The sequence below is a fragment of the Phalacrocorax aristotelis genome, chromosome 3 (genome assembly GCF_949628215.1).
Source record: "Phalacrocorax aristotelis chromosome 3, bGulAri2.1, whole genome shotgun sequence".
NCBI classification, from domain to species: domain Eukaryota; kingdom Metazoa; phylum Chordata; class Aves; order Suliformes; family Phalacrocoracidae; genus Phalacrocorax; species Phalacrocorax aristotelis.
This window is the reverse complement of record NC_134278.1, coordinates 127,808,940-127,835,100: the sequence shown is the minus strand read 5'-3', so window position 1 is coordinate 127,835,100 and position 26,161 is coordinate 127,808,940. Positions and strand designations below refer to the sequence as shown.

The 26,161-nt window shown below is 38.1% G+C and overlaps 1 protein-coding gene across 7 annotated transcripts in view; it reads left to right on the top strand.

The window, feature by feature from the left end:
- Positions 1-26,161, top strand: part of FAM120B (family with sequence similarity 120 member B) — a 55,881-nt gene that overhangs the window by 6,227 nt on the left and 23,493 nt on the right. For all 7 annotated transcript variants that reach the window (XM_075089550.1, XM_075089549.1, XM_075089553.1 and 4 more), the window contains 4 exons: positions 1,213-1,393; positions 8,060-8,155; positions 14,329-14,501; positions 18,615-18,707. In XM_075089550.1, coding sequence (XP_074945651.1) covers positions 1,213-1,393; positions 8,060-8,155; positions 14,329-14,501; positions 18,615-18,707 — 543 coding nt within the window. The remainder of the gene's footprint in view (positions 1-1,212; positions 1,394-8,059; positions 8,156-14,328; positions 14,502-18,614; positions 18,708-26,161) is intronic.

Sequence of the window (26,161 nt, the reverse complement as noted above, 5' to 3'; positions counted from 1 at the left end):
GCTCTGTTGATTGGCATTGCTCACAGAAGCCTATCATTGATTTATGCTTAGGTGAGAATTTTTCTGAAGGTATGACATTTCAGAACAATTAGTTTTGATCAGACCCTGTGATTGACTGCAGCTTTGACCTGCTGACTTCCCAGGTTTGCAGATACTGGAATTCTGCAGAAATTGTGAATTTGGCCCTGGCCAGTGAAACAGGCCGAGATAACTGTGTGGATGACACAGCCCAGATAACACAGCACGACACACGCAGGGAATGCAGAGCAGAGAAACTTCAGTGCCTGCTCACCGTATGGCACGGGTCCAGGAGAATTTATTAGTGGCACCCCATGGAAATAATTGGCTCAGCTCAGCTGTTTGAACACCCCCATAGTTTTGGTCTGAGGTAGCGAAGTAGAAACTGTGTCTGCTTCTGCACTTGCCCAGTCCAGGTTACAAACGTTACTGGTTGAAATTCTGTGCTGCCTTCAGAGCAGCTTTGTTGTTTCTGTATCTAAGCTGCTCCAGACCATCAGTCCCTGATGGTACTGAGGCTGCTTGTAGCCAGCTGCTGTAGGCAGATGTGTCTGCATCCAGTGTGTGGTTAATATGCAGCCTGGGTGATGCTGTGATTGTGCTTTTCAGCAACAGCCTGCAGACCTGGTTTTCCTCACTAAAGTAGATTGTATTTCTTCTCTTGGGGAAGAGCTACTGCAAAGTAGAAGTGTGGTGGAGTTAAGTATTCTAATTTTACCTCAATGTAAACTATGCAAAGTCATCTCGGGGAAGAAATGGGAGCTGTCTTATGTAGTTTGTCTGGCAGTAAAATTAAGAGTTTGGGTTTTGTCATACCTTCACTCTCTATTAAAGAGGGAAGATACATTTTCAGGTGATTAAAGGAGGGCAGCTCGTTTTTCTATGTCTGAATTCAGAATTCATTTTAAGAATAATTCCTCTCTAAAAAAACTGTCATTAAAAAAAACCAAGTTTTAAGAATTCAAGGAGGAGCTAAGAAAGGCAGTGATGGGTTTCCTGAGGATTCCTGCCCACAAAAAGATAAATATCTGATAATATACTAGTGTTATTTGAAAAAAGCACTTGTTCCCTCCCTGGCCATTCCTTCCATTTCCACTAATAGAGAAAGTACTGTTTCCTCAAACAGTCCATAATTTTGTTAGGTTTTGATCCCTCTTAATTTTGGAGGTAATGCCTTCTTCATTCTTTGAACAGTTGGCTAAAGAACAGCATATCCGATCTGAAAATTATACAATCTTCAATATCCTGAGTAATGGAGAGATTGAGTGCAGCAACTCTTTGGAAGATGAATGTGATACAGAGATTCCTGGACAGGCACTTATCTACCGCCCTGCTCGTCAGCATATTTATTCTGTCTTGTTGGAATCTGGAAAAGGTAAGGGTTAAACTACTTATGCCATTATTCAGGTATACTTTCAATTTTGAAATATGAAATCTTGAATTCATTGTTTCAGCATGGCATTTAGGATAAAAACTGTGGGCAGCTGAAATGTACTCCTTAAGGAATCGAGAGAAAACGTGACAATGAAATTGCAGTTTTTCTACATACTGTTAAATTTCAGTGCTTTTAAAGAGGCTATAAAAATTGGAGGTTTTCTCCTTGTTAAGTGGGAAGTTGTGAAAGTTGTTAATGATCAGAAGATTGAGCAAAACAATGACATTTAGAAGATTTTAAAAGTTTGAGAGGATATGAAACCTTATTTTGCTTTGATAAGTGTAGCTGCTGATGAATTAGTGAGTTGGAATATGCTTCTGCAAAACAGTAACGCACTGCTACAGTTTTACCTTCTGTGGATTTTAAGTCTGCAATTGTGGATAGTCAAATATAGTTACTGTAGTAATACAAATGCAAGTAGTCATGCCACTGATTATTAGTTCTTTCATCAAAGTGCAAGAAAATATGATTTCTTTATCCAGTGGTATCAACAGATTCTGTAGCAGGTGTATGTATCTGTGCTTCATTCATCTGCTTTAAGAGAGAGAATTCTTTATTCACATACTTGGACAAATTTTATGTTCTTAAGACTTCCATTAGTTAAATGTTATCTTTAGTGTCTTTTAGGCAGTGAGTTGAAAGTTAAAAATGTACTGAACTTTTATTCTTTTTAATGTGTTGATTTCTCCTTGGTAATCACTTTACATTTTGTTGATGAAAGTGCACCGCCATCAAACCTAATATTCAAACTATGTGCTCAGAAAGGCACAGGAAGGTAATTAAGTACCTGACTTCCTTCAGCAACTAAAGATTGAAGTTGTGCCATAATAGGAGGAAAAAAAAAAAAGGAAAAACTGAATCAGAGCTTACATAGTCATTTGGAGTGAGTAATAAAAATCTGAGCAGTAATCATGCACATCTGTCATTTTTCATTTTTTGGCCAACTGCCTCTAAATTTTGTAGACAATTATAACTTGGTTGGGGTTTGTTTATTCCTCTAAGCAGCAGGATAGTCACTGATGTTTTCAGAAACACCCAGGCCAAAACTTCTAATTAATTGTTGCTGTGGGATGGCAGGGTAGTAGGCAGATTTGCATTTGTGTTACAGTATTTGTAGTACTCTGAAGAAGATTAGGATTTAAATACAGAAACATTAATTAAGAATCTTACTGAAAATGAAATTTGTATGTGAAAGAGGTCGTCTTTTAAGAAAGTGATTTTAGAGTAAAACCACAGATAACATGTATTATTTGTTCTCCGTTCATGCTTCAAATTCCAGAGATAATTTTCTAAAGTATATCACAGTGCACCCTCAATCCTTAACCCTGCCAGAAAGGTAGTTAGAGTGTGTCTGCATGGGCATCCCTATTAAATCTGCATTTTTAGTGCATGTATCTACCTCTTAACTGCTTTAACTGTGTCACATCCTAGTAGTTCATGGGTTGTTTTTTATTGCACTGCGTAGTTGCTTCTAAGTCAAGAGTGTAGATCATTAATCGGAGTCTGTATGGGAAGTCATAAGTAAATGTCAGCATTATATTTTATGATTTTGCTGCTAGACCTACAAGGAAGTTTTGCTCTTTACAAAGCAGAATCCTTTTCCGGTTTCCCTCAGATGATGTCGACTGTTTTTTTGTAATTCGGTGAGGGGTAGGATGGGAAGAAGTAACCTACACCCTATGTTCGTTGTAGTATAATGTAGAATTACTTTGCATTGGCATTAAAAAGGAACTTATTGGAAGCAGTTGACCAATTAAATTAGTCCATGTGGAGCCCACTGCCATTGTGATACAGTTGCTCATGTAGCTTGTTTGAAGCTAATGTAGCTAACTCTACCCAATGTTCCAGTTTGCAGTGGAGATGTATGTGTTAGCGATCCTCTTTTCTATTCCTTAAGATCCCCCAATTAAAAGATTCCTGTGTTGGAAACTGACCTCTTTGCAGTTTGCAACTCTGTATGTTTAGTGTTAAATAGGGATAAGGAAGCAACCAACATTCAGTAAAAGCAGCAGTTACAGTTTTAGTAAGAACAGGTGCCGTGGTTTAGCCCCAGTCAGCACCTAAGCACCACCCAGCTGCTCGTTTACTTCTCCCACCCCAATGGGATGGGGGAGAGAATTGGAAGGGCAAAAGTAAGATAACTCATGGGTTGAGATAAGAACAGTTTAATAAATAAAATAAAACAGTAATAGCAGTCATAATAATAGCAATAATAATGTAATGAAAAGGAAAATCCTGAGAGAGAGAGGTGGGAAAACTTGGGGGGGGGACACGGGGGACGAAACAAACAAGTGTGGTGCAACCACTCACCACCTGTGAACCGACACCACTGGTCCCTGAGCTGTGATCACTGCTTTCCCTGGCCAACTTCCCCCAGCTAATATACTGGGCATGATGTCATATGGTACGGAATATTCCTTTGGCCAGTTTGGGTCAGCTGTCCTGGCTGTGTCCCCTCCCGGCTTCTTGTGCACCCAACAGAGCATGGGAGACTGAAAAGTCCTTGATCAGTGTAAGCACTACGTAGCAACAACTAAAACATCAGTGTGTTATCAATGTTATTCTCATACTAAATCCAAAACACAGCACTGTGCCAGCTGCGGTGAAGAAAATTAACTCTATCCCAGCTAAAACCATGACAACTGGTTAAAAAGAATGTAGACTGTTTCCTCTACCCCAAACCAAAAACTGTTCGTTTTGAATGTCTAGGTTGAGATTTCCAAGGGTGCCTGCGAGACCCAAGAATCCATAGGAGCTGGATGTTTTCATATCCTTTGAAATCACCCACCTAGACCCTGCTGCTTTGCCTGAAGCCATAGTGTGATAAGCGTTTCTTTTGCTTTCAGTGCCAGTTTAAGTAATTCTCTTGCACAGCCACTCATTTCAGTCCCTGCGCAGCCTTTCAGTTGTGCTGGTGCAGCTGGTTGTGCAGCTGCATGGTGGCCTAGTTTGAGAAACTGAAAATAGCTCTCTCTTCCCTCCCTTGCTTGCAGTCAGGTAACTAACCTGCTTCTGTTTCCCCATCTAACTCTTTGTGTAGCCACAAAACAGCTGTGGTGAAACAGCTCAAGGGAAGGGCAGGGAATGGGAATGAGCAAATCTGTGGTTGCCTGAAAATGTTACCTGTGCTGCTGAAGAGAGTTGCTCGTGTAGCTATGCCTTTGGCATAGTTTGGTATACGGTAAGCATGTGCGTACCTTTAGTCGCAGAAATGTTACTAGAATCACAGCCTTATTTTTGACAATAGCAAAATAAATAAAGGGTTGATAGTGATCCTGTTGGCATGGCATTTGTTGCCTGTGTATTTTAAAGGTATTTTTATAATTAATTGAGCTATTTCTGATCATTAAGTGGAGTATTGCATATAACGATATACAAATTGTCAACTTTTAGCATCTTTCCTAGACAGTACTGTTGGAAAAATTCAAGGAGGAGGGGAAAATAACAGCAAATAAGGCTCCTTGGTAGGCCAGCAAAGCTCGCTCTTTTGTGCGCAAAGAGTTCAGAACAAAGCTGGCAGGTTTTGGCACTAGTGCAGTCTGCGGCAATACCTGCACCTGCGTGACTGTTGCCAGTTAGGAGGTTGAGTAATGTAGCCTAAGCCCGTGGCCGGCTCCTGGAAGTCCTGGCATCACTCCCAGTTCTAACATTAGCAGACCAGACTGACCCTTACTTTGAAACTGTCAGAGACACTCCGTTAGCAGAATTGTGGCCAGTTATCACCAGTGACCACTCAGGAGGCCTGGCGTTGTTGTGGGTGTAGAGGAGCACACGTAACAGCGTTTCAGACTGTCTCGTGTGTTGGTGTTTTGCACATAGTTGAAATTTTCCCTAGGAAGCCTAAGCAATGCTTCCACAGGTTGTGCAGAATCTATTTAAACAAAGGAACTGCTAGATTTTTACTTTCACTGGTGATATTCTGTATGTGCATTGTGGGGAAAAAAGTTTGAAAAAGTACTGGGTTTTTTTCCAGAGACATTTCCATGCAGGGAAGACTGCATTTAGTAAGCATGTCTCCATTTTGTTCTTGGTATGTTAATGTGCTGTCAGTTTGCAGGATCTTGCTTTCAGCTGTGTTTATTTGGCTACTTATGTGAGCAATAATATACTTTTGTTACTAATCTACTGTAATAGTGGAAAAACACTCAGCCAATGTGGTGCTACGTCCGATACCAACATCCACATACATTAAAAGAACAAACCCAGAGGTTTCCTACTGACTTCTCTTTTACTGTGCTTGAGCTCAGTGGGTGATGTAAAAAATAGTATTTCATTGGCATTTGGAATTGAGAGACATTTTGATAAGCTGTTCTGTGAGTTGTGGAGCTCAAAGTGTGACTCTCCCCGGCAGCTTCCCCTTAGCAGAGCTTCTGTATTTCCATGCTCCTTCCTAGAATCCTCTTAACTTCTCCCCACGTCCTTGCCAACTCCCTCGTGCAATATATGGTGTTCTCAAGTATATTCCCTTCTGCTCTCCCCAGATCCATCTACCTTTTTATTCAGCTGTATCTCTTCCATAGCTACTTGTGTATTGATTTGCCATCCAGAAGGTTCAGATAAAACAGGTAACTTGTCTTTCCTGCCTTTCCTTCAGCTGGTGCCCAAATAGGATTCCTCCGTCAGCTGAGTCACCAGTTTCACAGAATGTTTGGGAATTTAATACATTTGAAATCTCTTCTCCTCTGTCAGGTTTAGTTGAAACAGAGCAGTGCATCCATGAATTAATTATAAGACAGATGTCCTAATTGTATTAGGCTTGCTTCCTGAAGAAGCCGGGCTAAGACGTGGGAGGCTGAGTGAGCTGAATAGATTGAATAAAATAGAGTAATTTGCACAATAAATCTTAAAACAGAATGCTAAAACATCAGAATGTTTCTGAAAGTGACTTTGGGATATTAAATTGGAGGCTTTTGTTCATGAAATAGCATTATCATAGGCAATGATGTATAATAAAGATGTGAGACTCTGGAATGTGCAGTTCAAGGGTTTTTTTTTTCCCCCCAGTGTAGGCATTTTTCATTCTATTCTTAATGTCATCAGTTTTTGAACAGTGAAGCATGGCAAGCCAGGTGTAATGCCGTCCCTCATAGTCCAGCTGTTGGTTCTTCAGTCCCTCACCTTTATTGGGAGGTCATGCTGCAGGTCCACAGGTAAGGAAGGAAGTGGAAGCAGGGCTGTAAAACAGATCTCGTCGAGTTCTTTTCTCCCTCTCTTGTCTCTGACACTAGAACTCCATCTGAGGAATTTTTGCCTGTGCACCATAGCATGCTACTCGTTCATTCATGCCTACAGTCGTTTGCAGCACGGAGCTATGAATGAGATCAGGAAATTAATGTGACCAGACTTTTTTGGGTTGTGGAGGGAAGGGAAGGAGTGTTGGAGAGATTTGTTTGGTTTAAGCTAGGTGAAGTTTTTGGTTAGGGTTCATAATGTGACATCAGAAATACTTGTGCAGGTGATTGGTTGGAATTGATGATAAAAGGCAGGACTTTTTAAGAACAGTGGCTTCAGCTCTGGGTGAGAGCTGGAAGGAACTAGAGATGCAATTCTGTGAGTCTGGAAAGGGACAAGGGAAGGAAAAAACATGCTTTGAGGTTTGCCTGGAGAAGATTTGAAAACACTATTCCAAGTGCCCAGGACTAGATAAATCTGTTTACTTCATACTGTTTACCAGACGATGGAGAGTGGCCCAATGACATGGTTACCATAAGCAAAATCTGGACAGAATGCAGCAGCACCATTTATAATGATAATGATTCTAGTTTTTTTTTTTTTTATGAAGACTTGCATTGGAATGATTTTGAGCTGACTATTGGAAATTGGATAGACTGCATTACAAAAGTTCTTAACTGAGTTTTTTCTGAGGGTATTTTCTTTGTTTTTTTAAAAGCATCAAGCATTTAGATGCACAACTCAAGTAGTGAAATTTTTAATTTAAGAGGCACCCTACACTTTACTGGGGGGCGGGGCAGAGTTGGGGTTAGGGGGTAGGAAGCCACTTGAGCTATTATGCATAAACAATCCTTTTATACTAGATAAAAGGTCTGGAACAATGGGCTGTAAAAGCTCTGCATCCGACAGTGGGATGACTCCATTGCTGTCAGCTTTCAAACGGCCATCAAGGCCTCCTTATAAAGATTTTGTCTCAAACCCTGACACAGGAAATGTCAGGGCAAGTTGGGAGGAGAATCATATTGCAGACTGCTTGCATATGTGGCAGTGTGACAGGCCTGAAAGACTGAGGTAGCTTGTGAGGGTCCCTAAGCTATGCCAGATGCCTCCACAGCTTCCTGAACTGCCTTGGAATGGGAAGGCCTAAAATTGGCTGAAAGCCATTTTAGGATGCTTTCCACAGACTCTTGTACTTATGTTTTTGGCTGCAGTTCCCAACTCCAAACTCATGTTTGTAGCACATAACTCCAACTCTCTTCATTTGTTCTGATGATTTGTCATAAAGATACTAAAACTAATTTTTCTTGGTTTGTTTTTAAAGAAGCTAAGCAAACAAGTCATTATGAAGCGCCTTCTATTACTTTAGAATCCTGATCACCACTTCCAACTTTTACACTAGTGTCAATGCTTACATTTGAATTCTGTCTTTTTTAGGTGGAGCCTATCCTTTGGTAAAAGAGTGGTTTGTCTATTTTGGAAATCCTCTCCAGCAGCCGGAGCTCATACAACCTGTACAACCTTCTATTCCAGGTAGAATAGAAATGTCTTTAAATCTGAACTGAAATAATGACACCCCTAAAATCAGGTTAGACAGTCCATTGTCACATGTTTGATATGGAATCCAAAATGACTGTGGAGAACAAGGGGCTAAAGTAGAAATGCCACATGCCTGTAATTGCTTTTAATTACCCTGTATAATTATAATAGGATTCAGCTTTGAGCTACATGTTATTACTGTCTTGTTAAACACAGTGCTATTTCAGACATCAGTTGTAAAATGCAAACAATTTCCTAGAGGTTCTAAATACTGCTCTAGGGCAGAATAAGTGGTGTGTAGGGCCATATTAAAATTCTTCTGTTAAGTTCTTTGAGAGAATGTGTTAACAAGACTGGCAGAGAATATAAAAAAGGGCCATTTTTAGATCACCTGCAACAACCCAAAAAAGATAATCCAGCTTTCAGCAAAAAACTAATTAGGCTGTTTCTGTGAAGCTATTTCTACTGTCTTCAGCATCAAGCGTGTTGTGTGTTCCTATCATCTTTCCTTTGGCAAAGGACACATTTATGAACACTCTTATGAAATTAGTGTTATGAGCAATGTGTTTAAATTTATGAAAAAGTATTATATACATTAAAGATAGAGATACATAGAGAAAAGTGACTATGTCACTTATCACTTTATCACTGAATTGTGTCACACAATGCAATTTTAGGATAGCAAGTAAGCAGAACTGTACCAACGTTGTTATTTCAGAGGGAAGATTGTTCATCTGTCCATGCTATTGTAGTCATAACCCCTCTGTCTTTATTCTCACAGCTCGCTCTCTCTAGTCATCTGCTCTTACATGGATCAGGAGCTCAGTTTCTTTAGTCTTCATGTAAAATGGAATAGTTCCATTGATATGCAATACCATTGATATCTTGTTAAGAAAAAATATTAACCACTCAGCTTTTTGAGAGTAATCACCAGTGCCTCTTCCCTCAGTACCCAGAGCTTTCTGTAACGATCTGGTCTAAATCCAGATTCAGAAGAAGTTGAAATGCATACCTTTTTCTGGGGGGAGGTGGGCGGGGCGGGGCTAGGGATTGCTTTAGAACCTACTTGGTTTTAATTTGCTATAGTAGTACTATAACTATAGTTATAGTAAATTTTCTTTTAAGGTACCCTAAAATTGTAGGTTTATCTTATATTTGAAAGTCATATATTTAAAGAGAGTCTTCAAATTCAGGTATGAAGGAGACCAAGTTGCTCTTTAGATATCAGCCTTTTCAAAATCCTTTTGAAAGGAACTGTTTGGAAAGAAATGAGTTACATAGACAAAGTACAAACAAGGTTTCATTTCATATACAGTGGTTTCATTGTCCAGTACCCCTGGTACAATATTAGGAGAGTGATTATCTAATTGACTTGATGATAGCATGAAATTACTGTGAAATTTTCCAAATGGATATGAATATGCAGGGCAAAAATTGATCTGTCTGTCCTGTACAACTGTTTTATTTCAGCACACAATGGTCTGGAAACATGCATTTGTAAAACAAGCAAACAAAACTCAGCGAAGTATAAACCATACCTATGTAGTTACATTTCAGTTTGCGTGGCGAATGTACTGTATTTATTGTTGTGAAATTTTCTTGCCCAGACAGTACAGTACCTTCTTCCCTTTCTGGAGAGGAATCCACTTAAGCTCATGTAGTCTGGTTCTACTGCTCTGCAAACATGCTACACATAGAACCCACCTTCTTGTTGACAATAAACAGGATTTAAAATCACTCTGTGTGTTTGCTTGTTTGTAGCAACTACATAAGAGGAGTTTATAAAAACAGCATCTTCTCAGCCATAATCTTTACTAACTCAGTAATGAAAGGCTGTTCAAGCCGACTATTAAAAAAGGGGAGGAGGACTTCTGCTGTTTTATTTTTAGTGTTCTGTTGTCATTCCTTCAGCGAACAAATATTTTTCTAAAATTTTTGCAGTCCATATTTGTATGCCTTACATTCGCTCATGCATCTTTTATTTTCCACAGCATGACTTTCTAATTCACCAAATAAGGTTCTCAACAGCGCATCACATTTTTCAGACAGGGATCATATTTAGAGCTAAATTTAAAGAAGTTGTTATAGGAAGTTAGGGTTCAAAGCTGTCAGTCAAGATCAGGTTACTCAAAAAAGAGAAAAAACCTTACCAGAAAGTATTTGAAAAATCATAGGTGCAATTAATCTGGGAAGGTTCTTTGTTTTATTTATTTTTTTTTTAAAGAACCTCATCATCACAACTGCTTTCGAAGCGTACTGAGAATATATGGGAAATCCTGGCTCTACTGAATTTGATTTAGATAAAAAGGCTGAAGAAAGAATATTTGGTATGAACTTTGGACTGTAATGCACATAACGATAAATATTTCAAATTTCGCACTGATCTTAAAAAAACAAAAAGTAGAATTCCCACTGAGTTTTTGTGTGTATAAAACAGAACTGTCTTGCATCTGAAAAGCTGCAGGTGATAGATTGAATGTTAGCTGTTTTTTTAAAATGAAATATCGAATCCTAAAGGCTGTAAGATGATAGCTTAAAATGTATTTAAAATATAGTGTGTATTATGTATATGTATTTTTCTTGAGAGACAGTCTTCTGCATTAGCATCTGTGCTTGCTCGCATTCTCTGTCTGTCTCTCCCTTCTGGAATGTTTCCTTTCAGTTGAATGAATGTGATCATGATGTTTCCCACACATTGACAGAGCAGCACTTAGATTGATAAAAAATGCCTCTGAGAAATGAATTTTGTTAGAAGATCTGTGATCCAAGAAAATACTGTTTAACACCTTTATCTCGTGAGCATAGCTGATCTATTTGATATGTGTGCAGTTTATATGGAACAGAGAAAGTTTTAAGTTCTTTACTGGAAATGTATGGATTTTGCTTTTCATTTCTGAAAATGTGTAGGATATTATAGCATCGTACCATAGGGGTTTGGATGTTCTTGCAGTATTCAAATCATTGCATCTTACAGGAGTGTATCATGAATACGCTTGCGTTCAAAATGCAGTCTCTGGAGTGCTTCTTTAATGGTCAGATTTAATTGGCATTTGGGTTTATGGCATTTTTAAAATTGGCCACAGTTGTTGACAAGTTATTGTTGGTTGGTCCTAGTGAGTACGTTTTTATAGACTTATTTTTATTGCTCAGTATTTACGTGAGCATGTACAACAACAAAGTGTCAAGGTTCTATTGCTGGTGTTATAAAATGAAATTTCTATAGTCATTACTTCAAATATAGACGAACAGTTAATATTATATATTGATATCTATATACAGAATGGTGACATGTTTTAAGTTGGTATGAATGTGAGGCTCACCTTTGTATAAGCCTTGAGTTCAAGGATATCATAGTATCAATGCATTCTACAACTTTTACGGGCATTGCACATTCATAAATCAGTTACTCCAGGTCAAACAATTGAAATAAATCTTTATGTATTCCCTTGAAGTGCTTTTGTTTATTGTGATGCTTTCTATATGACAATGTCTTTAAATGTGTGAATGAAAAGGAAAAAGAATAATTCAGTCAATGCTTTTTCTCTGAACTCGTCAGTTCTCCATTTTTGCATTAGGCAAGTAGTACCCCTTGACCTCCACAGAGGTCTTTTGGTGCTCCTCTTGGAGTTCCCAGGGACTACGGTTTACATAGTGCTGAATACGGTTTTCACGCAGTTTTGCGCATGGTGAGAATAACCATAAGCATATGCAGTGTTTGAGTCTCTCTTTGTAATTCCTAGGAACTTGTGGTTCCTACGACCCCTGTAGGATAGATAATTTTTTCATGGCTAAATTTTACAGTAAAGGTGTGTCAGTTTATATATACTTAAGTAAGTTTTGTTCTGTGTCCCTTTTGCTACGCAGTTTGGGGGTTTTCTGAACGTTAATTTAAAAACTATTTAGATATGTTCAGAAAATAAAATACATCTTCTCCCTATCCACATACATTTCTCTCTTTCCGGAATGTTTTCTAATTGCTGCGAAGTATGTAGTGAGGATGTCACTAGAGCAGAGAACAGTTTTGGGGGTCTACTGAATATGAATCTTAGGTGTCTTGACTGGAGGCAAGATGGGAGAGTCATTCAAGTTCAGTGTATTAGTTTCTTTGTTTTACTTATCTTTCATTTAGGGGTTAATAGACTGGATCGCTTTTGGGTGTGATATGGAATTTAATTACTTGTAGAAGAAATCCTTTCAGAAAAATAACACTTTTGGTTGGTATGTTCCAAAAGGAGATAGCGTATTTTTCTTTCCCAGAGTAAATAACTCATAATTCATCAGTACCTCTTTTTTCCCAGGCACAAGTAGATGTTGTTTCTGAAAGTATAAGAAACTGTTTATGGAAGAGATGTCTTGAATTTTTTGTTGAGCTCTCTCAATATAGATATGTAATCTTGATTATTGATGCCGTTCATGGTTTTACTCTGCAGAAAGAAGGATTTCTATTATTAGGTATACCCCTGGATGCAATTAAATTTAAAAAAAACTGAACAGATGGGAAGAATACTTTCTTTTAACTGATTCTTGGCATATCTCTTCATATGCAGCTGATTAGGAACGTTCTGGAAAGCAGAAACCACAAAAAGTATTCAAGTTTACCTATGTAAAAATCATCTCGCATTCAAGTTGCTCGGTAGGAAAAGTTGGCTTTGCTCTGGTTTTATGCATGTTATCTTTACTTTTCTTTCTGGAAGTCAGTCTCTGCTGTTCTCTTTTGTTCTTAAGGCAGCAATTACCAGTATCAAAATCAGTCGGCTGAGTCTTATTTTGCTGTCTGTAACTGGCCCTGCTTATGGCCACTATTTGTGTTATCACTAACCTGTATTTCCAACTCCAGCCGAGCAACTGATAGTTTTTCTTAATATAATTATTTCCCTACAAAATAAGGTTAGGAACTTACAGATTGTATGATGGCAGTTCTTTACATGGTTAAAACTTTTGATGGGAGAGTTAGTCTTAAAAATAGTAAAAGAAACATCTATCAGGGACATGAAGAAAGAAAATACAAACTTTTCTAGTTTTCCCCTCTCCAAAGAATTAGTACCATTTGGTTAATGAGCTTTCTTGGTTAAATAAACATTGTCTACGTAGATTTCAGCACCTTGCCACTTTAACCATTTATTATCACCAGGCGTTCCTAACTGGACTACAGCTGCTGCATGTCATGCAAAAAGAAGAGTTGTTACCAAATGTAGCTTAATTAGTCCACTTCCAAAATTCACACTTTGTTTTATTTAACTACAGAAGCAGCAGTACTTTATGGGAGGATTCTGTCTTTAGTTGGGGTTCTTAGGGTAACCAGTTAGCTGTTCTGTTATTTCACATGCCTTAGTGTTTGTTTTGTTAATGGATTAAATATAATCTAAATGGGGAGCAAATCTGACATTAGTTCACAGGTGCCACAAGTTGGGAGACGGTAACATGGGGTAAATATTAAGGATTTAGAGACCAGGGTGAATGATACTGTAGAAAGTGTGGAAAGATACATTATACGTGACCGACGACAGTTCTTTTGGGTGTGTTTGCAGCAGTGTTTCATACAGTAGCCTAAGGAGTGCAAAGTACCAGATAGCCTTGATTTATGTTCCCAAACTGGAACCTACTGCAAAGAGGTCATACCAGCACAGTATTTTGTGGAGAATGCGTGTTTGCCAGCAAATGGCACAGGTGACCGGTTTGTTCATTAAAACAGGTGTTTATAAGGGAGGCAATGTGAGGATCCTTCAAGGAGCCCTGAAAATGCTAGCTCTAGGAGAGAGAGAAGAAACAGATATGGTTGTTTTCTGCTGAATCACTGTTTTATGATGAAGCTAACCTCATTTAGTGCTGTGGATCCCCAAGGGAAAGCACACACTTGTAGGCAAACTTTGTTCTTGCAAAGGGTAAAAGCCAGATGTCTCAAAGTTGTCTATATTGTTGTAACAATTGAATTCAGTCCTCTCTGCTTAAACATGCCTGTGTTCAATGCAATTTGTTTAAATTACAGGCCTTAATTCTTTTGTTAATTTTTTTTCAAATGCCAACTTTTGTCAAATACATTTTATTTTCAACTATGTGGTCCTTGCAAGAGTGCCAAGAGCAGATCAGTTATTTCCTTTCAGATTGTAATGAGGTAGGCATGTTTTATCTCGTTGCTGCCAAGATAAAATAATGGATTTCTGTTGTAGGTGGAACACCTAATTTGAAAACACTGTGGTTTGCCAAAGGACCTGACGTGGAAAAGCAACGGTATAGCACATTTCTGGCATGCTTTGACCTTCAGGACAGGATGGAAGAGCTCCAAGCTCTAGAAGCACCTGTTGCAGCATTCTGCTGCTTGCTGGCCTATCTTATGATGCAGGTAACTGGGACGGTTGCTTTTTTTTTTCCAGCTGTCAACCCTGATAGATGTGATTGACTAATAAACTGTTTCTTGCTAGCCTGTGCTGGATTTTGCTCTTAATCTTTACTGTAGGCATAGTTGATCAAATATAATAGTACTGCATTACAGTGTTTTTAATTACTCCATTTAACATGCATCATCCTGTTCAAGAAACGCTTGGGTTTTTTTCGTAGTTAATCATAACTCTCACATGCCCGTGACAAAGCCCCTTGGGCAGTTTAACAGAGAGTATAAACTGAGGGATTTCCCCTGCTTTTGGGGACCTGTTTGCAAATTAAAGCTTCTCTTTTTGTTTCCTTTGTGTCATCAAAAGAAGTCATTTCCCTAGGTGACTATGCAGGCTGTGCAAACAGGCGATATAAATATTTAGTCAGTTCTCACTACTTTTTCACACCATCTTGTCAGTCTACTCTGTTTCAAGCCAGAACTGAGGATATGGCTCTTCTCATTAAATTCTGAGTAATAGGTGATCATTAGGTAGCAGTTCTGCTATAATTCCAAACATTTGGCAGCCTGCAGACTACCTTAATTGTAATAAAAAGGAACACAAGATTAAATAAAATTAAATATAATATTGCTTCATTGTTTACATTTCTCTTAGGTATTTAATATGTATTTAATACCGACAGTATGTCTGTACTTGCCACCTTTCAAATGCTGATCTCACAAGCAGACTTTCCTCTCTGAGAATGAGAAAACTATAAATGCCTTTACCTAATCTGTTAAGCTCTGTTGCACTTTTACTTACATGGGACTGTATTTTGTCTTTTGTTTTGCTTTTTCAGACTTCTCTCAATAATAGATTTATACTGGTGTGTGATAAATGAAAACAAGTTCTCCCTGACTTTTTCTTTCTTTTTCCTTCATGTGTGTTTGTTCAAACTGGGATGATGCACTGAGGAAGTGCATACGGGTATTATACAAATGAGCCATGTAGCTCTTTTTATTTCTTAATTTTTTTTTTTTGTGGCAGAATGTAAATAGAAAGTTTTTTGAAGATCAAACTCATTTAACCTCATTTCATGCATTGCGGTTTCAATTCAGCAAGACACATATAGTGTACTTAGCTTTAAACATACTTTAAGTGTTTTTCATATTTGGATATGAAATCGTTTCATTTGTTTATCTATTTTCACTGTTTCATTTATTTATTCTGCTATCCTGTGTATCCTTTCATAGCATGATTACTAAATTATTTGAGAAGGGCTTCTTTCGTGGGATTAAGAGGAGGAGTAACAGGACAGAAAATGTGCATTCATTGAGCCTTGATCACAGCGTTTTATTAAAACGAGAAACGCTTGTTAGGGATATGGTTGTCAGAACTTACTATCCAATGGCTAATGTTAAAAACAGATGAAAACAGTTTTGCAGCTCATGTTTTCAACAAGAATAACAACAGAGAGATCATGCAACGGGCTTAGTTTGACGGAAGGTTTGTCATGGCAGTGCCAGTTTCTCAGCACCTGTCCCGTTTTCCTCATTCTCCTTCGCCTCTGAGTTGCACTGACACAATCTACCCGGTGAACCAGACTGGGGAATCGACTTGGATTGAAATGTTTTTCGTTGCTGAAGTGTTTTAAACTTTGGTTAGTTCTCTGATACTGTCCATTTGTTTTCTTGGGGTGTTTGAGAGGAAAACATGAGAGCAAGACTGTCAGCAGCCATGCTGTGAGCTGGCCATACTGCTTCCATTTGTTTTATAGCTGAGAAAACAATGCTTGTCTGGCTGTGGCCTAATTCTTGTCTTTACACTTTAGCCTTAACGTTTGTCTCTGAGAGGGAAGGTGGATTGTTACCCCAAAGGTGATTTAAGTTGAGTAATTGTAGGTTGCCTTGAAGCAGGCTGACAACATTTCCTTCAGCTCATATGAGGGAGAAATAAACTTCTTAAAAACTTCTTACCTCTCGTTTAATCTAACCTAAAACGTAGGTTTTTGCAGGAACCAGCATACAGAGCAACCCATTTGGCTTCCTCAAGATTTATATGCAAGTATTTAATGAAAACTTCAGACACTTTTTTTGTAAGTGAGAAGAAAATTCCAATAAGCAAATCTTAACTATATACAGAAAGTATCAATCTGAAGAGTAATCTTCTCAGTGAGGGTACTTTTTCAAATATCCTCCAAATTAAGCACAAAAATAGTAAAACAACAACAAAAAAAACCCACGCACACAAAAAAACCCACAAAACCAGGTCTGCCTTTAAAGTTAGGGAAAGGAGTGAATGAGTTCAAATATCAAATTGTGGAGCCTCCAAAGAAAGGGGAAATTTCTCTTTCAAGCTCTTACAGTTTTGGAAGAAATCTGATAATGGAAGTGTGCTAACTCACCAAGTGCGGTTACTGGATAAAATATTTCTCTAAATAAATGTTTTGACATTCATAAGCATTTCGGCTGATTTGCTCTGTTGGGGGCATTTCCTTTGTTCTACTTACAAGCAATCTTTGACTTACTTTTAGGACAAAATTGTGCAAGTATTAAGAATCGTAGTTGAAAGTCACGTTTCCTGTTACCGCAATGTATAAAATGTGCAGGGTTAGTGAACAGCTCTCGTTGCCGTCTACACAAAGGTGACACCTGACTTGGAATACGGGGTAAAGTATTATCAGATCTCAGCAGCCAGGTGGAGTTAATGAATACCAAGGAGCATTCTGAAAGCTTAAAACTTCTCTGATACCCCTCACGTTCTTGTGCTTTACGCAAGTTTTAACAGTCATAGAGGGCAAAGTATCTCACAGTGGGATAAGCAGCAAGGGCTGATTTAAAAAAAAGAAATAAGTTCTCAATAAGTTGAATAATTTTTATCTTGAGGAGGAAAGAATGGATTATTCCTCCTAAGCAAATAAATGAAGTAATTATAAATGGCTTCTTAGTGTTTTTTTTCTTTTTCTATTGATTTGCATCAATACTTTTTTGTTAATTTCTTTCCATTTTTTCTGTCACTTTTTTATTTCAATAGCCTTAATAGAAATTCTTAGTGGATTGAAATGAGAGATACACAACGTTCCCCCAAAATCAAGCTGTTAAAAGAAAGGCAACGCAAAGTTTTAGGAAGCCTTTTAACTATACCGTAAGCCCACAATGCACATTTCCACACTTTGCAGGGGAAACCTTCCCTCAGGTTCCAATTGATAAAGAATTGTAATGCTTTATGGATCTCACCTACAGCCATCTTTATAGCCTCAGCATTTGTAACAGATATTTGGTAGTGGTGCACATGTATTATCTGTAGTGCTCTTATAAGAGGAAGCAGGTGATCAGAACTGGAAGGGTACTGTCAGGGAACCGGCCCAGCTGCTCTGGAGGCACTGTCTTTCTCCTGAGGTGAGCAAGTGCCCCTACGGAATCTCGGAATCATTTTTGGCAACAGTAAATGCCCCTGTTCTGCCTTTTCTGATAGAAGTATTAGAGTGATCTTTTACATGAATCTAGAATGTTCCTTTATGTTTGCCCACTTGAACATTTTTAGGTTTAGTTTTCTTACAGTTTTGAGTTCTTCCTACTTCAATATGTAACCTAAAAACCTAAAAGAATCCAAATATGTTTTGTTAAATCCTGAAATTTAGCTTTAAATAGGTAACAAATATTTTAGGTTATTTTTAAAGTTTCCAACAGATAACCATGGAAGCTTTTGAAAGAAGTCCTAATGGTCATCACATCTGTGCCTCATTGAGGTTATTTTTATTCTGGGTCTTGATTATAAAGCAATTTTTTTTTTAAATCTCATTTTTTTACTGTGTTTAGTGGCATGGAGATGAAGACATTTCCTATTATTAAGAAACTCCAAAGGAAGAGGAGAAGGGAATACATGAAGGGCGGTCATTCTGTTTGGTGTGTGGAGATCCATGTATGTACACGATACATGGGTATGGGGGTATGCACTTCATTTCAGTTGTGAAAGCAAGTGTTTTGTTCCCTTTAAGTGTCTCCTCCTAGACAATGCATTCACGGTGGTCATAACTTCTTGAGGTCATTGATCTAAGTTTGCTGTGCTTGAGCAAGAGGAGCCAATTCTCAGAAAGTTCCTCTTCAGAGCCTTCAGATAATGTGTTATTTTTTCACCTGTTTTAGGTCAGTAGCCTTTCTCTGGAGGATTTAAATGCATTTGTGGCTCTCATTCTCTGCCTCAAAGGGAAGTCAGCTGCTCAACTGGCAGGTTTGCAGGTATGGACTGAAATAATTGAGTAATACAAAATGTTCGTGGTAACTCTGGGGTAAATATTTTTGGGGAAAATTTAAAAAAATAAATAGGCTTTTAATGTGCTGCAGTCCATGTAAATGCTTACATTTGTTAATCATAGGAAAAAAAAAAAAGGAAAGGGCATTTTCTAGTGTTTGCAGTCCTGGCGTGAGTGAATTAGTCTCAGGTTTCTTCCTGACTTGGCTTCCAGACTTCCAGCTAGAAGTGTATTCCATACTACATATGCCAATAATATAACATACATATACCTATTCCAATATTTATATTCCAATATAAATTTTTATATACTCCGTGCAAATCTGTTTATTTCCTTTCTTGTCTTCTTGAATCCACATGTGGCAAAGCAGGTTCCTAGATGGTTATTGCAGTAGAACCATATAAATAGTTCTTCTTGCATATCTGATTACACAAGGGTATTTTCAATCTCATAGCTTGAGATTTTATTCAAAGTATTAGCGGTGTACGGCACAGACTGCACATGTCAATATCTGAGTTGTGGGTTTACTTAAAAGTAAGGGGGAAAGGGTTAGAAATGATTGGAACCTTAATGCATTTTCACTCTGAAAATCTATCTGACATTTCCAATATATTCTCGATCAGGTTGAACACTCCATGTTAGAGTTTTAAAAGTACTTTTTTGCTGATAGCAAGGTAAATCAACCACTCCTGTTGCTATCCATTGGTTTCTAGTGCACAGGAACCAAAATAAAAAAACCTGGTGCGATTCCAGTTTCATTATTTGATTCGTTGTAACAGATGAAGTCCAGCCTTCTATCAATTTTTTCTGAATTCATCACAAATTTGTTCTGCAGCTGATCAAGTGTTAGATCTGCATAACAAAAAGGAAGCAGTGAGATAAAGGCAATATGGAAAACAGCAAAAATGTAGGATTTATTTCTGTCAAAGACATTATTGCACACAGAGTTACACTTAACGCTGAGGGTATCATTATTTTGTCAAGGCTGTTGTGGCAGTCACTCAGTAAAAGCATAAAGGAAGCCAAGCACAAGAGGGGGGGGTTGAAACAATTTGTTTGCAGGTGCCACTTACAGGTACTACTATCTAAGTTTCTAAAGCGCTTGGAAGTTTATTCTCTTTGAATTAGATGTCTGTGTGATTCATTTGTGTTGTGGTTCTATGAAATGATGAATCTGAGTGTTGCATCCAAACACGTAATACTAATCAACGTATACTACCTATCAGCAGCCATTCTACTAATGTGTTGTTCACAAAATTTTGTAACCTTCCCACAAAGCTTATGGCAAATCAGATACTGTCTGCTCTTCTGCTGTTGATGTAAAAGTACATGAAACATGAAGCTGGTCTAACATTGTACCATGATCGCTCCGAGGCAGACAGTGTGGTGTGGGAATTGACTTACGCGTGCTATTGGCAGGTACTTTCCAAAGTTGCATCAAGCACTGAGGTGTAATGCCTTCTACTGTGCTAAAAAAACAACAAAAGCTTCATGTGATGCAGTTGAAATTTTTCTGTCAGGCTATTTTGTAGAGCACTTCCTTGTCTTACTCGATTGAAATTCACAGTAGTGCCTTTGCTAGTAGTTTGAGCCAGAATAAATCCCTCCAAAGAGAATAGTGAGGAAAGATATTGGCCTCTTTCCCTTCTGAGGTTGTGAATAACAGTTTCAAAATGTTCCCCTGTTGCCTTCAAACTAACCTCCTTTCCTGTGTTTTGATGACCTGGATCTCCCAGTGGAAAATAGTTGCTGCTTCTCAGCTTGTTACGTATCTCTGACTTGTCAAGCTATATCAAGAGAGGCTGTTATGTTGTATTAATTGCCATTAAAATGCTTCTTTTTGTTCATATATAAGCCACCTGTAATTTTGTGGTAGCACCAGGATCAATTTGAAGATTTGTGTGAGGTTAATCTCACTGTCACAGGAAGAGTAAAAAAATGGCGTTTCTTGTTTCTGTGCTTCTGAAATGTGATGTGTAGGTGAGCTTAATGTCCTGTGAATTTTCTCTTGGAAGGGCAGGAGACTAAACTAACAGAAAATCTTCTATAAATGTTCTGAAAATAATAACAATAAAGCAAGCTTTCTATGCGTTGTTATTCAAGCATCTCATTTTCAAGACTCCATCTCAGAATAGCTTAAACTGTTTTTACTCATTACTATGTTTAGTAGCTTTACAAAATTGAGTGATGCGGTTATTTTAATAGCTAGTGAATAGGGTGTCAATAGGTACTTAACAGCTTAATTTTCTTGGTATTTGTGTTTAAAATTGAAGGATCCAACTGCAACGAATTACACGAGTACTAGCTAATTAATATATGGGTTTATAGTAGGAAAGCAGAGGAATAGTTTAATCTCTTTATCATATTTTTTCCTTCTCCACTGAGAAGTTAAATGTGATCCCTAGAAACAACTTAATAACAGAGCTTTCAAGCCAGTCGTGTTAAACATAGTCAGCATCGGTAACCTGTTATGAAAATGGTTGCTCAGTTGCAATTTTGGACTTAACGCTGTATTATAATTTTAAATGGAGGAAAAAAATGTTTACTCCTTGTAAACTGTTCTGTGAAGACCACTGATTTGATAAAAAATTGCTCTGTTTCTGCAAAGGACTCCATTAGCAAATATGTTTTAGCAGAAGAAACCTTAACTTCCACTCTGAAGTATGAGAGAAAATGTAACGAGAGCCTGTTCTTCTGATGAATGAAGAGAACTTTTCAGCCTTCACTTTCAAATCTGCTTTCTGATATGCTATCCATATTTCAGAGTTAATGAGATCCATAAACCCATAAATGTATGAAACAGAAATGTCCATGGCTTGAGTAAAGTGGGTTAAAGGCATAAAAAATATAGTTTATTTCATGCTGAAAGCAAGCGGGCTGTGGACGTATAACTGAAAGGCACATTAAATAGTTACTTTCTGAGAATAACAAAACGTTTATACATGAAGAGTTTATTATTTTTCAGGAAGGATAGTTTCAAAATACCAAAATATACACACGATAGAGATTTTATACATTCTTTGTCTCATAAGTTTTTTTTCTAGTTTCCTTGTGGCCCCCTCCCCCCCCCCCCCCCCTTATATGGTAGATTAACATTCTGCTTTGTCCAAGCCTCCCATAGAGCTTATACATAAGGTCAGAATTAAATTTTGGACCCCAGGTTGCCTGTTTCCCTTCTTTCTATTTCAATCTGGTGTGCGGTTTTGGCAAGAAGCCCAGAGAGCCATCAGTCTAACTTTGAGGCCATCGTAGAGAAAAAGAGGCACCAGCAGTCAAGTCTTGTTTCTTATATTGTGCTGGCTTTGATTGTTTACAAGTGCAATTATAGATCATCTTTCGCCTCTAATGCATGTAAAATACTGCCCAAATGGAAGAGGCCATAATGTTTTGTAAACACAAATACATTTTTTTAATAAGACTTACAAATTTTTCATATATTCACATATTTATATCGGAGGTGTAAAGTTGTGAATCACATCTTTTTGGAAAGTTTTGGCCAAAGACGAGATAGGAAAATTTGGTTAGAAAGGAAATATACCTGGAAATTAGTAGATGAAATCTGGGTCCCGTTAAATACTTTTAAAAACTGAAATGTCTGTCAGAAGATAAGAACTCGAAGTTAGCAGCAGGTGCATGGGTGGACATACACATCGCTGCTGGAATCTGTGGCATTTGCAAGCTCTTTCTAGCTTTGCTGTAAAATATGCAGTTATGCCAGAATATCTGCTTTGGAGTAACTACATCTTCTGTGGCACCCGGAAAAGGAACAGTTTGGCTCTGTATAAGGAAGTCAAGCACTGAAGTGTATTCCTTCCATTTTTCAAGTGCTTTCAGTTATTTAGAAAGCCTTACTGCTACGAAATGAGCACTGTCTTTTTAGATCTTAAATTATAAGCTCCAGAGTGTCATTGCAATTTGATTGCAACTGAACTTTCATAAAATACATATTAAGTATTACTCAATTAGCTTTTGGAATAATAACTAGTTTGGTGAGTATTTTTATTTTAACTAGTTTGACAGGCTGTCGTGATTCAGCCTCAGTAGCAGAAGTAGCTCTAGCAAGAATTGTAGTTGCATGGAACCTTTGAATATTTTCCCTTGTACAGTGTCATGGAAGCAGAATTAGCTTGGTAATAGTATTATACCAGTATTACACAAGTTATTTTGCTCTGAATATTTTCCTACGGGATACTTAACCACATGCATGCAAAAAAAAAAGCAGTCTATTTTAGAGTATTGTGTAGGTATCTTGGTTAGGGTCCTGCAAATCTCAGAAGGATGTTGGTAAATCTATTCTATTAAACTCTCTATTCCTTCTTCTCCCTTGCCATGTGCGCAGAAAAGCATAAATAATACTCAGATTCTGAACATTCCCAAATTTCAGTCTTCTGACCTATTTGGCAAGCCAGGCTATGTTTGTCAGCACCATTAGATGTTATACTTTTCAGACAGACTCCAAACAGCCTTTATGAGCTATCTATATTTTTCAAAATATACTTGTTGAAAAGAAATCTTTTCTCCCCCAGGGAGTGTATGTTTATTGTGCCTATGTGACTGTTTCCTAGTAAATATTTGCTTGAAGTCTAATTGGATTGAGTAAAACATAAAATACAAGTAAGAATATTGTTAAGATCTCAAAGATAAACCTCTCTCAGATACTTAGGGCCTGCTTCTGTGATGTGCATTGGTATTAACTGAAGTGGAATTTGAGGGCAGTTCCAAATGCTTTACTGAATCGGGGCTTTATACTCCCACAAAATTTGCATCTGTCAAAAGTGTTTTTAAAATGATAGGTGAGATTGTAGCTGGCAGGGGATGGGGAACCGAGGGGGATTGAGGTGGTTTACTGATCTTGGCATTGCTTCCCAGCCCATCTGCAGCCTTCACGTTTTCTCGAGTGTTCTGCGCTACTCTGGAACAAAAGGCAGCAGTATGGGATGCGATTGCAAGCTGAGATTGGTTCAGCCCCTGCTCAACCTCAGAAATATCACACTCTTCTCCTTTACTCAAGATAGTCTTAAATGAACTAATCCAAATAGAAATAGTTTAAGCCTTCCAGCAGCTAAATTAAATTTGATTTAAAACATTTTAAAAAATTTACATGATTAATCAAGAGAAAGTGGCATCAAAAGAACCTGCTCATATTAAATCTGTATATTAAGGCTGGATGTGTTCAGGCTTCCATACCCTGCTTTTCTCTTAATAACCGTGTGTTGGCCTCCCAGGCCTGCATGCCTAGTTCAGTACTGTAGAACCTCTTTATTTTCTCTAATGACTTTGAAGTGGTGGGTATGACTCCCCCCTTCTATTACTGAGAGCGAAGCGTTGCATTTGCATGGATCAAGCATTAGTGCAAATACAATTATGTCTCCAGACCTGAAGTTAGTCACTGTTTACAGTTTTTTTTGAAAGTCCCATCTCTAAATCATCTTTTGAAGTTCTGAAGAAATTCAGGTTTCCTTAGTCCTTTTGCATGGGCAACCGGCTCTACCTTTCTTTGCTGTTATTGGTTCATAAACATATTTAAAAAAAGACTTTCTTAGGCTAACATATTAAACTTCCAGACACAACTGCTGTTCTGCCCTGCTCTCCCCCATTTTCTCCTTTACCAAATTGGGCATATTTATTCGTATTATTAGAGTCTGTTTCCCTGAATATTTTTTACATTTGACATAAGCTCAAGTATCAGAATTCCAATAACTGTGTGAATTCTGTTCTGTGTCACTGGCGCAAATACAAAACTCAGCATGACCACAGCAGCTCTTCTACCTTCTGAGAAAAATGCATTCATTTAGTTAGACACAGTTTGCTTACAGAGAAGGTCTTGAGCAAGATTTTGAGCAAGGGCTTTACTGCTGAAACCAGAGGATTCCTATTCTTTTTCATGGAAGACAATCTTGTATTTTTCTCTGTAATTGTATGAGTTTGCTCTGCTTTTCTTTGAGTTTTCCCCTTTACTGCCATGTAGCTCATTAACAAGGTTTCAATAGCAAGGAATTAGGAACAATGTTTCAGTTATAAATTGCTTTTAGGCTTTATATAGCATAAAGAATTTTTCATGATGTTTAAGGTAAAAGGCACTCTGGAATTTCAGATAAAATTACTGTTAATTTTTAATCCATGCTCAATAATACTGCAGATGGGAAATGTAGTTATTGGTGGTGAGAGTAATAAACCTCTCCCAAAATATTAAGCAAACTGACAGCTTTGAAAAAGTCAGAGATAATCTGTTACAGAGAGAGAAAATAACAATTTCTGGTATCAAATAACATTTTCCTGCCAAGCTTGTTGCGTTGGTCAAAGTGTACGTTTACTCATGAGATAAATAGTTTTCACTTCCTTGCCTGTCATATGTTAGGAAGAGCAAGCAGCACACGAGGGTTGGGGGTGGCGTTTGTATGGCGTAGGTGGGGTTGCTCTCCCTTGCCTTTAGGGGCTGACCTGCGTCCCCGCAGGGCAGGTGACCTGCAGGGGCTGGAGCCGGGGAGGGAAGGCAGCGTGTGGTCGGGAAGCGGTGGCACGCGTGCACCTGCCCGTCGGCTGCTCAAGGCTGCCTGCATCTGCCTGCGCGCCCCTGTCACGCCTGAGCAGAGTGCAAGCTGCACATCTGTCTAGGCTTTCCCTGGAGAAGCAGATGGCTGCGTGTAACTTTGGAGAAGCAAAAATGTTTTCTGAAATGATCTAATGAGCCATTTATAGGTGGGTGGAGAAAGAAGACAAAACATGCCTTTAGGCATACGGTAACAGTGCCTTGTAGGGTGTACTGGAATTTTTCAAATGACTATAGTAGAAATGTTCGTCTTGAAGATACCAGAAGCAGCCAGGCTAACCAAGAACTGATTTGTTACCTTTCTTGTCCAGTGTATTCTTGATGGACATTATCATTGTCCAGGGGTTAAAAGTCAGGTCAGTGTCCAGTTCCTGTCCGTTGCTTCCTCTGTGACTTTGGTCAAATTGTTCAGTTCTTTCTCGTACTTAGTTCTTACTTGTGACACTCGTGCAACAGTAGTCTCAATAATAGAAGTTCTTTAGCCAAAAGTGCTGTATAAATGTGAATTCTTAATATATTCCTAACATTAATATTGATGTCACTTATATTTTCCTCCCCTTCGCCTTTACTTTGGGATATTATTTCATTTGACATTTACTGAACGGTAGCCAAGGAGCTTTTTATAAAGAAATGGAGCTGTGTTAAGAGAAAAGTAATACATGTGCATTATAACATCCCTTACCACCGTTGTATCTTAGCACCTCAAGACATCATCACTCATTAAGACAATTGTATCCCAGTGTTATAAGGGAGGAAACAACACACAGGGACAATAAACACCAGATGTGTAAAGGTGGTTGTGTGTAACCTCCAAACAATGTTAGTGATTTATGGGGAGATTTAGTTAATTGTTAGTAATCTAACCAGCGTGTCTAGTGTCACACCACACA